The sequence below is a fragment of the Antrostomus carolinensis genome, unplaced genomic scaffold, assembly GCF_000700745.2.
Source record: "Antrostomus carolinensis isolate BGI_N321 unplaced genomic scaffold, ASM70074v2 scaffold1471, whole genome shotgun sequence".
Lineage (NCBI taxonomy): Eukaryota > Metazoa > Chordata > Aves > Caprimulgiformes > Caprimulgidae > Antrostomus > Antrostomus carolinensis.
The window spans coordinates 141,598-155,554 of NW_010293252.1; the positions used below are offsets into that span (position 1 = coordinate 141,598).

The following is a 13,957-nucleotide window of genomic DNA, read 5'->3' on the forward strand; positions in this document are numbered from 1 at the left end:
ATTCACTGACAACTACGGGCTTTGCATATTGATCAGTTCCTGAGGTTGCCACACTTCAAACAGGAAAGAAAGAATCAAAAAGGAAGAAATTATAAACAACATCTGTCTTGGAAAGTCGCTGTTAGGATCCGTGCCCCTACCAGATTTTTCAAAAAGAACCAGAACAGCTCAATTGACAGCCTCACATCTTGATGCAGGGCTAGCCTAAATCATAAGACACGTCTCTTGTGCATTCATCCTCATCCTGCTTCAGCCTTCTAGACACAGCACAGCCCTCACACATGCCCATACCATAGCAATGAACTCCATCTCCAGTGTAGCCCTCCAGGCATTTACAGACGTAGCCCCCTTCTGTATTGATACAGCTCGACATGTTTCGATTACATTGGTCCATATTTACGGCACACTCATCAACATCTGTGAGATAAAACAAAGAAACGGGACACATGGGTCATGAAACCATCAAATAAATCAATAAAAAAATATCTACATCATGAATCTCCCTCAGACTATGCTGTCACTTGTCATTTGTGCATCTTCCCATCAAATGGTAAGAGAAGAGCTTTTGGTATTTTCTTGGTATGAAATTCAATGGGGATGTTCTAAAGAGCCTAAGACAGTAAAACAGCTACTTTCAACTGGAGACCTAGAGGTTCCACAAATACCACTTGCTTCCAAAAAAATCCCATTTGGAGGGAATGATCCTATTCAAAACTAGCCTTAAAATCGTAAATCATATTCAGAGAGAAACTTTGTTTTGAGAAAGAACACATAAGCTTAAAAAGAAGGTGCTACAATGAAAAAAAAAGTTACACTCATTTCACCTTCCAATTTTTTTCCCTTTCCACAGCAACACAGACTCCTGTGAGTCTTCATGCTCAGTCACCAAATGTTAAATTGTTCTGTTTCTAATGCCTTCCTGTCTTGGCCTTTATGAGAGAACAAAGTGCTTCCATTTATGTTGTATGCAAGTCCAAAAAATTAAAGACCACTCTGAGCAGTGTGTTGTCTGACACTTAGTCTCTTTCTAGTGCTAGAAAGAAACAAGAGCAGCCCTTTTAGCTAAATATTACATCAGGAATACTAACATTTAAGAGATTCCTTAATACATACTTCTAAATTATAGATCAACTATCATGTCAATGGACTAAGCTTTTATAATTAGGCATTTTTTACAAATAAATACGTTATGCTTTTATTCCTATTATCTTCATTATTGCTTGTTAATATTAATAGGATTAACACTCACGACTCAGGGGACAATAAGGCATGTGATAATTAGCCATTTGATCTCACATGCTCTCTGCTCATCATCCCTTTCAAAACAAGCAATACCATTGACCTTTCTGTGATGGCTCACACAGCAGAGCTGCCAATGTGAGAAAAGATAGATTTCCTTCCTCTCCCTGAATCTACAGTTTTTCAGAAAGTTGCATTAATGTCTTATTACCATAGCATGATTTCCCCTTCCTGGTAAATCCTTTCAAACACTGGCACATAGCACCATCTTCCAGCAAAACACACTGTGCATTGACATCGCATTCTAGTGCAGTGCAGTCATCTTGATCTATAGCATAAATGAAAACAAAAAAACCACTAGATGCATCTGGACAGATCAAAGGAGGTACTGTATGTAAAAAAAACCCAAACAAACCAAACCAAAAAAACCCCACCAACCAACCAAATAAAAAAATAACAAGAAAACCAGAACATACAGTCAAAGTTTGAAACATAGCTCTCCAGGGTTAATGATGACAAGCCAATACAATCATTAGGTCTGCTGTCTTTGTCTAGATGGAGTTGAAGTGTCCTTTAGTATCAGAATTTCTGAATATTTTATGCAAAACCTAATGAACAATTTAATGATTTAGTATCATTGGACATATGTAGAATTCAATGATTTTACTACAATTTTGTTCAGAGGAACTTAATATACTTATAAAATCTAAGCGAGAGACTTCCGTAAGTGTTGCAAATTAGAAATGTTTGTTCCATAGACTTGGATAATATTATGAAGTTTGTTAACGTAGCAAAGGAACATGGTGACAAACAAACGAAAAAGCAGTCCTACCTGGCATAATTGCATAGACCCAACTTCTCCTAAGAGGGTTAAAAGAATGAATGCCACCAGTCTTGACAATGAGCCTTTCTTCCTTTAAGGCCTATGATTTCCTTCTGTTCTATATACCTGTTCACAACCTCACAGTAAACAGAAGGAAGACAATCATCAGACTCTACCTGATACCATGATTTCGGCCATCAACAAAATGCTGATTTTCTGCTTTTCCCCACTCTCTGTATCTTTGAATATTCCACTGTTTTGTGTGCTCTGGAGCACGGTCTCTGGTGTTGGCATCGGCACTACCTCTTTTTGCACAGAGACTTTTCCTGAAAAACACAACAAAAAAGAGACACAGACTATTTAATCTACTGAACTAACTTTCTGATTTTCTATGACTTGTCTACTTTCCAATAATCATGGTAGTTTCCTTTTAAAATAAACATCACTATCCTCCCAGACTAGCCTGTTTCTGGTCTCAAATTATTCCTAAAACCACTCACTGGTGGGTTTTCTCAAGTACAAAAGACAAGGAATGCAACTCATTGTTCACAATACTTGTCAGTACTGTACACACCTCTCTCACTGCTAATATGCCAAGGGAAAAATTACAATCGTCAAACAACATGTTATTGTCCCAGGACAATATCCCAGTGTTTTCATTTTTCAGAGAAACCATCATTCATTATGTAGAGCAAGGTGAGTATTTTCCAATGCTATCTGTCAGGATCCTTAAGGGTTTGGGGAGAATCTTTTTTGGAACTAGAGGATTGTACCTGCTGTTGTGTTGGAAGCATCCAGAGCATGACAGGTTTTTCCATCTTGAGTTTTCCCAAATCCTGGATGGCACATGCAATGGGCAACTCCAAAGTTGTTTTCACAGATCTGATCACAGCCTCCATTCTCATAAAGGCAAGGATTTGCCCCTAAGGCAGAAAAACAGGCAACTTAAACAAGCTGCTTCTTCAGTCAACATCTCCTTTTAGCTGTGCAGAGTAGAAGCAGTTGGAAAAAGAATAAGGACTGACAAAAACTAAAACTTTTTTTTAATAATTAAAAACAGATGCATATAGTAAAGCATAGACATTATCACCTAGCCTCTGGCCGGAAAGCAGATTCACATACTCTCTAATAAATGTATCCCTTTTTTAAAAACTTCCTTCATTATTTCTTCTTTAATATTTAGAGTCCTAACATTCCCTGAAAGAGCATTACAAGGGCATAGGGAACCTGTGATTACCTTCTCTCAATTCTAGTCTATTGAATTACTTTTTTCTGCTTACAAGGAGATTGTTCCCAACAGAAAATCAAATTATTTGATCAAAAACTAATAAACCTCACAAAATCTTTCTCCATGTAATTTGTTATTATTTGTCTGTATGAGGGGTGCTAATAAACTAGGAAAAATAGGAATTAGAAAACTATAGTAGCCTCATGGCAATTGATCAGCATCTATTCTTGGGCATAATCATAAATATACAAAATCTGTTAGCATTCCTGGGACACATGCCTAGACGATGCTTTCAATAAATGCCAATCTAACTATGCAAGGCCTTCTAAAGAGTCTGTTTCTGAGAAGATAATCCTCTCCCCAAGGACATCTATTCTAGTGATATCATTGAACAAGAGGACACTGGAAGGGAATGACTGCTTAATTTTTGCAGTATACCTGGTTTCGCCAAAGGATGAATTACAACCATTGATGAGGGTCTCAGCATACTGCCTCGAAGACGTACCCTGTTTTCGCCGGTCTTCTTGTCTACCCTCACTAGTGATGGCCTAGCCCAGTCAGAAATCCAAAGGTGATCCTCAAACACCGTTACAGCAAAAGGGTGGCCTACAAATAAATTATATTTCTCATTTCCACATCTGTAGAACATACACAGGAAACCATGTAACAAAAAGCATTATCTGCATACAGGTCTACTTCTAACACAGTGTCATAGCCATAGCCACTCCTCCACTTTGATATCTCATGGGGAGGGATAAATGTCCATGAATGATGAGCCATGGGTGTAGGTTACTTATGCTCTTAGCATAGAAGGCTGTGACACTTGCCTGGCCTAGTACAGTCTCTATACTGCTGATGACCTCCAACCAGATCAAGTTCACAAGATGCTTCTACCTCAGACATCCTTTCTTGAAGCAGCTTTGGAACCAGTCTGGGGTTGGACTAGATGACCTTTCAGGTCCCGTCCAACTCAAACCATTCTGTGATTCTGTGATTTCAGAAGTGGAGCACCTCCCTCCTCTGCCAGTAAGTGGCCCAGCACAGAGGTACACAGCTCCTTTTGCAGTCTTTCACATAACAGGGAGGAGAGGAACTCAAAGCATGTGTCATCCTGCATAAGTGTACCAGCACAGGGCAGCCTGGGAGCTACAGACACTATAGCCACTGACTCATGGTAGGACCCCAAAGCCAGTGTGTGGTCTGTGCAAGTGCCAAAAGTACACACAAGTGCAGTACAGTGGTCCACACATACATATAAACATGCACAGACATTCACTAGCCATTCCCTCACAGTGCAAAATTCAAGAGGAGAATTAATTTTCCTCACTTCAGCCAACTAGCAGCAGTAGGCTGTGACTAGTTAGTGGCTGTCTGTTAGCCAGCTAATAAACAGTAACAGCTAACACAAACCATAGGATGCAACAGATCATCCAGGTAGCTTCCTCTCTTTTCACTGATTACAGCAGGGCCCTAGACACCACCTTAGACCAGGTACCTAACACTTATACGGCTAACAGTAGGTGAGAGAAATCCCACCTCGAGTTCAGAGTACAGCAATATTTCCTTGGTAGCACTATATTATCTGCACTAGGAAAACTCAGAACCCTAGCTGGATTTCTAGAGAGAAGCTCAGCAATTCAGAATCCAAAGGACACTTTCAAATATAAGGGCAGACATACTTATAAAGATATTTGCAAAATTATTCTGACTCTTTTTAATATCTCTGTCATGACAGAAAATTGTCTTTAGTCTATATGGGACCATGCATTCTTTCTATACATTTAGAAATCTCCTGCTTTCAAGCCAGCCTTTGGGCAAGCTTTTTGCAATGGAAGGTGAGAACAAAACATGTACTTCCATGGATGTCCACCTGGTTTCAGAGTGGGTACCCCCGTGACTGAAGCAGTACCTCTGCAGTCTGAGCCTCTTTGAAAGGTATGTTTTGTAGGCATATGATTTTATGATCTGTGGTTTTGGGTTTTGATGTAGACCTCAACTGGGCGATGTTTAATTACAGTAATGAAATTGGCATTCCAAAAGGTATTAGTATAAAAAATAAAAACTAATGAAAAAATAAAATCAAAGCCCAGCAAACAATCAAAGAAAACAACAAATAAATTAGAACCTTGGAGAAGGAGTTGTGTGTTGGTATATCTTAAACACACATCACAAATAAACTGGAAAAAACCAACACTCCTACATAAGAAAAAATCTAAGACACTGTTTAAGTGTTCTTAAGTGTTAAGTTGAAGAGTATTTTGTTATTCTGTTCACACTTCACTACCTCCACTGAACTATGCTTAATCACTGGGCATGGTTCTTAGTTTTTCTTTCCATGAAATTTGAGCAAATAGCCCAAGATCTAGATACTGTCTCCATCCAAATATTTTGTCACAATTTTAGGATCTATAGCTCGCATTATCAACAAACAACATCCTGCTTTGATCAGCACTTCCTTAATCTCTTAATTTATAAATAAACTAATGATTAAAAATGTCAGAGTAGTGTCATCAATGAAGATTGCAGGAACAGAAAAATTAATAATGACATGAACACTTTCCACAACAGGGAAAAATCAACCTATTGCATAAACAAAAGGAACGGTTGTGTTGTTCACTGCGTTGAGCGGGTGCTTACAGGCTGTTTTACTTACAGCTGAAAATGAGGTTAGCAGAAGGGCAGAAATAATTTTATCTGTTTTGCATGCAGCTCTACTCAGTACGGGGGCACTAGAGGGAGCTGCTGTAATAAAAATGCATGTTACAGCAGAACGCTCTTGTAGAGTTGCCACTTTCCAATCCTCCACTGTATGGCTGTCCAAGAACAGAAGCTGAATTCTGATCTCACTAACAGCAATAGCAAAACATCAGGATATCAAGTCTCTCTCTGCCTCTCTAAATTCATACCCCTACAGATCTGCACTTCATCTCTTTCACTTTTTTCCACACAGGTGTTGACGTCCTTTTCTCCCACTTCCAAACAGCCATATCACTGCTCCAAGCCTATCTCCTATCCCATACCCTGTGTTTCTCCAGCGCTCCTAGCTCTCTTCTGTTTTGTCCCTGTAAGACACTGTCTCATTCCTTGTGGAGAAACAAAGTGAAACTTTCAACAAGTTTCAAGGTCCTCCTTTGCTGATCAGTTACAAGTTGGAGTGTACAGCAGAATATGCACAGCAGGGAAAAACAGAGGAATGCTGGGAAGTTGCTCTGCTCAGGTTTTTTGATATTTTATGAACTGGAGAACACTGCTTTCTCCAGGACCTCACTCTGCTCATCTTCAAACAAGCAGGATGGCATCTGGCTTAGGGAATGAACACAAACGGTCCCAGAGCAGAGTAGAACAGCTGCTTAACAGAGTAACTGTAAAGTCTTTACCCACAGTAGTCATGGTATTGAGCCAAGAGTCCTCATTCTGCCCGTGTTTTGTATGCACACCTACGAAATGGTCCTCAGAGAGATACCATGCACAAAGGGAGTGGTCCTCTCCAGAAATTAATCTACTGTGTATGAGATTCTTCAGCATATGGTTTACTTTAGATGTGGTACAACATCAGTTCCTCATTGCTAATATTTCTGTTCTCTTGCTCCAGAACACACAGTTATGAGTCAAACAATAGAAATCTCAGCCATAACAGCTACCAGCATATTGCATAAATAATTTTTCCATTCAGTGTCTATTGTGTATTTAGAATCATTCCAGTGTTCAACATGGTACAGGTGCAGGTTCTTTGCTCAAGGACTTTAACAACCAAGATTAATTCTCTTCCAGAGATGTTCTCTGTACAATGCAAAGTGGCTGATTAGTAAAAGCAGAGAATGTTAGAAAGGTGTTATTTTGATAAAAATGAATAAATAAAAGTCAATTGGGTAACAGAATGAAGAACTAAGTGGTGCCATTAACCACAGCACAGAGTTGCACGGGATGTACAGCACAGCTGCTGGCTGGTAATTCAAAAAATGAATAAATAAAAGTCAGTTGGGTAACAGAATGAAGAACTAAGTGGTACCATTAACCACAGCACAGAGTTGCACTGGATGTACAGCACAGCTGCTGGCTGGTAATTCACATGCACATATGCAGACACACACACACACATTGACATGCAGCAGTAGGTAATTATCAACCCCAAAGCCTCACCTACATCATTCTGTGCAAGAATTCGACGACCAGAACCATCCAGGTTTGCACTCTCAACCACCGACTGCTTAGCATCACACCAGTACACCTTGTCGGCTAAGTAGTCGAGAGCTATTCCACTGGGCCACACCAGACCAGTGCTGGCTATAACCTGGCGATCAATGCCTTCTAATGAAGAGCTGTCAATCCGGGGATTGACCCCCATGTCAGTCCAGAACAACCTCCTTTGGAAAAAAAAATGCATACAGGAAGTCAGTGAGTAAATGTTTGTCCTTCTCTCCATGGAGTTCTTTCAAAGCAGAAAGATCAGGTCAGAGCAATACAGGCCTGAGGCACATAAGAAAAAGTGCACGCTTCAAGTGAATATATTGGCTGCTGATCTATTCACACTTGCCATAAGACTCCAGGTGACTATATTGGGACTTATGCAGAAGCCCCTCACTGTTGGTTGGCACAAAACCTTTGAAAAACAGCTCCTGCCTATGCTAACTGCCAGCTCTTCATATCTGCTTTTTGCCTTCTCCACACAACTGATGAAAGTGGTTTAGCAAACCCAGACAACAGAAGATGATGCATTAGCCAGACCCTTGTCTAAGCAAGGGTGTAACAATGCACAAATGGAACCAAAATTACCCATCACCCATTGAAAGCAAGTGTCATCACGTTATTCTGTTTTTTAAAAAATAAACCAGTATCAGGCCCAGCCTCTTTTCTTCATTTAATAAAATCAAGATTCTCAGGGTCTCCCTCTAGAGTCCGGAGTGTTACTCACTGAGTGCTTACTGTTTTTCAGTGAACAGACAGTGCTAGATAGCAGCTCAAAATGGGCATAGCCAAAACCACAAATTACTTCTGAAGTTTGGACTCCAGTTTTCCCAGGCATCAGCTGCCGCTGTCAGGTTTACTGAAATAACCCACAGATCCACTTAGCTTTATTTACCTGAGCAGTTTTGCTGTAGCCAGTGCAGGACTCAGTATATTCAATAGCCTTAATTGTGTCTCAGATCCCTCTTTAACTGACTTTACAATTATGGACAGTGCTATCATGTCTGCTCCTCCTTTCACCATTAATTTTCTAATAAGGAAGATTTTAGTGATGTTTCCTCCTCCCTTTCCCCTTGTAGCCTTTGCCTTTACCAATAATTCTAATAAACAATCTCCCTGAACCTACAAAATGTCCCTATTGCCTTCAGCCTCTACTGAAAAATTCTTTCAGGTCTTTTACATCCAGAGTGAAGCTAACAAAACACCATCCTCAACATGGTTTAATTCCTTCATTCATCAGTACTTAGTTATAGAGGGATATGAGCATCAAAAAACCAAACCAAACCAAAACCCCAAAAAAACTCCAAACAAACAACAACAAAAAATTACCAAAAAACCCCAACCAAAACCAAGAGGTTTAAAATCATTCTACTACAGGCATATTGACTGAAATTCATGGGGCTTTGCCATTGATTAAAATGGCCAGAATTTCATCAAGAGTTTAAATATCCAGCAATCCTGCGATCATCTCAGCACTAGATAAGAATATAAAAGGTGCATTTAAATCAACAAATCTCCACTATAGTAGATTTGGTTTAGTTTCCTCAGAAACTGAAACATGGCCCAAAAAATCCTTTGTAAGCACCATTGGTTAAAAGTGACTACCTTCTTCACACTAATAGGTGTGGAAAAGCTTGTAGTGTGATGCTTACAACTGTCAGGGTTACTTCAGTTGCTTGTGCTTTTCTTTAGCTGAAACTGCATACAATATCTTTAATGCTTCCAATATTTTAAAAAATCTATATGAGGAATAAAGATGTCCCAACTTACAAAAGAAGCCCAGCAATAAGACATTACAGTTCACAGAATTCTGCAAAGCAATTAATTTCCTAACATAAGACTAATGCACTTTTTGACTGCCAAAAGGGCAAGGCTGGCATGTTCATTTTTAAAGAGCCTCCCCAAGTATACAAAATCAACCACATTTATAACTCCTTACTTAGCAAATGGGTGAATGACAATCCCTCGGGGCTGGGAGATATCCTCCCAGATGATCATTTTTCTTTGCATTCCATTCAGATTGCTCCTTTCGATGCACGCCTTCCTGCAACACAGATGGCACTGTTAGGTCCTCCCTACTACCTTTTTAATTACCTTCTCAGGCAGAAAATACTAAGTTTTTGCATTGCTTTAGTTTAGCACAAAACTGTAATATATAACTTTACAATGACATAAAATAATCCTGCTGATGTGGGATGTCTAGTTGTTTTATCAACAAGTAATTCATGTTACAGTCTCATTATCTGGTCCAGGGCATGATGATAAAATACCTGCTGCTCTGCAGGAGACATGAAGTTCTCCTTTTTTGGGCAAATAATGAGCTGGAAGTATGATCACTCATAGAAAAATGTTAGCTTTGAAGGGAGTTAGGAGGAAAACAAGCTCCTAACTGAATGGTATTATCAAATGTATAAAGGATTTTTATTTTAAATAGTACTTTTACATAGCATTTTGCTAAACTGCCAAGCATTTTACATACAATATCTATTTTACAGGGAAGAATGAAGCTAAGGTCCTTATGATAACTCATAAAATTTATGGCATAGTCAAATATAGAATCTGCACTGCCAGTCTCCCAATCTGACATTTTTCCAGAAAACTGTACTTATTGCTACAAACTTCACCTTGCCAAACAAATATCAGCCTCTACCTGAAAGCAAGCCTAGAGCATTCCATGTCTATCTGAGCCTAAAGGGAAAGGGCACACAAAGATGGAAGGAGAAATATACTTGTGCAAATGTGGAATACAAACAGGTAAATGCAGAAGAAAGTGGCAGATACAAATTCACAGCTTCATCATTGACTTTTGTCTTACAGAGACGAGCACCACAAATTCCCATTTCTCAAGAAACACTGGGATATTAATACAGGAGCACAATTGTGCAGACAAAATTGTACCTCATAGCAAGAAAGTGGATTAGCAGCATATTTAAAAGGGAGAAGGAGGGTGATCTGGACATTCAAAATCACTTTTTATTGACTAATAAACTACAGGTCATATGAAAACATCATGACTGCTCTTCAAGGAGTCTTCGTTATGTGTTCTGATCTGACTCTGACTTTTCACCAAAAGTCAATTTTGTTTCTTCCTGCAAGTAAGGTTAGGTATCAGTTGAAATGTGAAGTCATATTGTCTGCCAGTGGTCATTCCTCTTTCATCAGAGATAACTGACAAAGACTCTCCCATTAGCTTAAACGGGCGTGATTGTAGCTGTCAACAATGCTGACTTCTGCCCAAGATGTACTTGGTGCAGTAATACTCATTATTTTTATATATATATATAAAAGATATAAAGATATACCTATATATACACACACACAGTATATGTATATAAATATGAGTGTATACATATATATTCACCTGCACATGTGCACATATGTATATGTATATATGCAGTACATGCTTTAGATTCCTTACAACTGAGTCCAAACCCTTGCTTCTTGGAAAGACAAAGATAAAAATACAAGAGCAGACTCAAAGTGAACTTCCAACATTTCAGTTTTAAAGAACCTTCCAACTGTATACACTTGAGATTACAGCTACCCAATCAGAATGTGAAGCATTACTGAATTTAGAGTGATATCTCAGCTATTTCTGTATCACCAGTCATTTATTCCAAATATTTTATGGCATGCTTCAACATAAATGCACTGTGGAGCATGTACCCTCTGTCTGTCCAATACAATTTACGGTTAATCCAGTCCACAGCAAGGCCTTCGGGTATATCTATAGCTCCATGAATAACTTTTTCACGATTTGAGCCATCCAGATTAGCTCGTTCTATCCATTTCAAGGCAGTGTGGGCAAAGTAAATCTGTGAAGAAATAACAGATGAGGTGTTATTAGTTCCCATCTCCCTTTCTGCTCTATTTCCCTTGTCTAATAGTTCCACTTCTGAAATAAGTTTTTAATCTTGATAGTTCTCTGAACTGCTTATTCACAAAAAGCTGCACAGGTAACCTGTGGTCCCTGATCAAGTAAAAATGCACTTATCCTTCAACCAGGATGACTTCTACAGTCAACTTGTGCTTATCTGTAAATCCTGGTTGCCATATATACAGCCCTCTGAGCATCCTGTGGTTTTGTTTCAGCAAGCAGTTACCTCACATGAAATACAGCTGAGGAAGCAAAAGTAGGAGTACGCAAAAAGAAGCAATGCTGTCACTGCACTGGTTGCTTACTTTAAAAAGGGTGGGGGAAAGCCGGGAGAAGAGAGCAGTAGTGTATGTGTGTCAAGTAGCTGGGAAGGAAAAAGGAGTTATATAATTTGCTTCTATTTTTAACTCTTTCAGCCTGCACATATATTAATTTTTTACCAGGTGTCTATTTTGTAAGGCTCTAACATTTCCAGAAAAGGTTTCTCAGTCTTGGGTCAAAATAAAAGTTCTCTGCTGGTGGGGAAACTAGGCTTGTGTTTTCCAAGGATAAGGGGGGAGGAGGGGGAAAAAAATCTTGTATTTGATACCCAGGAGCCAAAGACTGTATGACAGAACTACATACAGAGCAATGCTGACGTTTTCTTTGGTAGCACCAAACAAATAACTTTGTTTTGATGCTATCCATGAGGCCAAACAAAGCAGGAAGGAGGCCTCCAGAGTTAAACCAGCTAATTCCATTTCCATGGGAACACAGAGCGATGCTGAGCTAATTTACCTCACACCTCAGTTCTGTGTCACCAGGACCAGACTGCTGCAGCCTGGCTGGCCCAACAGACATCACCTCACCTCCACACTGCCGACCCCACTGGTGCACAGAGCTCCCTACGGATGTGGAACAAGAGTGCACAGCCAGTGTCACCAGCGTGGCTGATTTACGTTGGGCACAGCACAGAACAACTGCCAGCTCCACAGCAGAGCCCTATTTCAGGAACAAGTGGCGATGTTCCAGCAGTGCCTGAAATGATCCTCCTGTAACTCAGATCTGGTAACATTAGCATTTGTTTAGCTGTGTCCGTCCATGCCTTGAGATGTTCCCAGCAACTTAACTGAGCTTCCCATCAGCTTTTGCTGTACCATTACTTACACTTTTACAGTGTAAGTAAGTCTCACTGTGGGAAAAAATAACTATCATCTGCCACAGAAGGTTTAGCAAAGCACAGCTGAACTCCTGTTCTTCCCAACTCTGCAGGCACCGGGATGCTGCCACACAGACAAAACAGCTCTTTTCACAGAGAAGACTCCCACTTCCAACAGCAATATCTTCTAATACAAGGAATACATTTCATAAGAGCAATGAACCCAGCAAGTGTTCAGTAGTTTGGTTCAATAATATGAGGACATGGGAAGTAATTCTTGTTAAGATTATTCCCACATTTATTGGGGATTGTGGAATTCAGCTGTATAGAAAAAAAGATACTGTTGCTTTTACAGCTACTCAGTGAAAAAAAACCAAAACAAACACCCACAATATATTTCCAGAAAACAGTACTGAAATCTTAAGGCAGAAAACTCTAAATCACACAAAAGTTCTTTGAAATCAAAGTCATGCCTGAAGTGAATTTAAAACCCCAAATTCTCTGTGAATTAGCCATGTCACAAAGCACATTTAATCGGTAAGTAAAGGTTGAAACTCTTAAACTAGTGTCTGGCGTCCTGTACCAGTTGTGCTCCTGGAGAGGCAACAGAACGAGTAGCACAATGTGTTACCTGGATCACTGACAGCAGAAAGGCTAAGGCACGTGAAAGCCCAATCCATTTGTCCTTGCAACACTTCAAAATCCTCTCATTTTTAATGCCTTACCTTATTTTCCACCGGGTCAGAATCCAGTGCTAAGACTATTCCCATCTGCCAGTCAAGTAAACTTGCATAATCTGTTCCATCAAAACTGATCTGGCGGATATCTTGGCCATTTGCAAATAACAAAAATGGTTTAGGACCTGTTGATGAAAATTTGCATATATGTTAATTCTACTAGCTTCACAGTGATCTCCAGCCTTCATCATCACCTAGCTAACATTGCAAATAAGTAACAGTAGAAGACAAACTGAAGAACAGAAGTACAAAGAAATGAAGGCCCTTGTCCTACATTCCACTTGCCTCAGAAATCAAAGATAAATGTGAATATAGGTTTTCATCATCAGTTCCTTGCCCAAAATCAGTCTCAAAATTTGTGATAAAGGCAGTCACTAACCCTGCCACGTTTCACAGAGTGACATAGCCTCAAGATAATCTTCCCTGTATTTCACAGCATCACCATAAACGTCAGAACACTTAACTTTTGCACGAGAAGCCTTTCACAGTAAAAGCAAGACAAACACTGTCCTCCCAAAAATAAAGCTTTTCCCTTACTGCTGAAACAAATAATGAATTTCTCTTTCCTCTTTCTCATGCAATTACTTATACTTTGCTGCTCACCAGGGTCTGCCCTTTTCTCAGAAGAAACACAGAGTCTGGAATTCAAATGTCACATCAACTACCTGGTCTTCCCGGGGCCAGGGAGGGAGAAATATCCTTGTAGGAAAGGTCCTTCAACAGACTATTC

General features: G+C 39.6%; 1 protein-coding gene across 1 annotated transcript in view; it reads right to left on the reverse strand.

Annotated features, from left to right (window-relative positions):
• Nucleotides 1-13,957, reverse strand: part of EGF (epidermal growth factor) — a gene marked incomplete at its 5' end in the record, with an annotated part of 35,938 nt that overhangs the window by 16,238 nt on the left and 5,743 nt on the right. Inside the window, 9 exons of the mRNA XM_010177188.1 lie at nt 292-417; nt 1,451-1,567; nt 2,239-2,388; nt 2,836-2,985; nt 3,729-3,896; nt 7,431-7,654; nt 9,415-9,519; nt 11,142-11,290; nt 13,216-13,352. Coding sequence (XP_010175490.1) covers nt 292-417; nt 1,451-1,567; nt 2,239-2,388; nt 2,836-2,985; nt 3,729-3,896; nt 7,431-7,654; nt 9,415-9,519; nt 11,142-11,290; nt 13,216-13,352 — 1,326 coding nt within the window. The remainder of the gene's footprint in view (nt 1-291; nt 418-1,450; nt 1,568-2,238; nt 2,389-2,835; nt 2,986-3,728; nt 3,897-7,430; nt 7,655-9,414; nt 9,520-11,141; nt 11,291-13,215; nt 13,353-13,957) is intronic.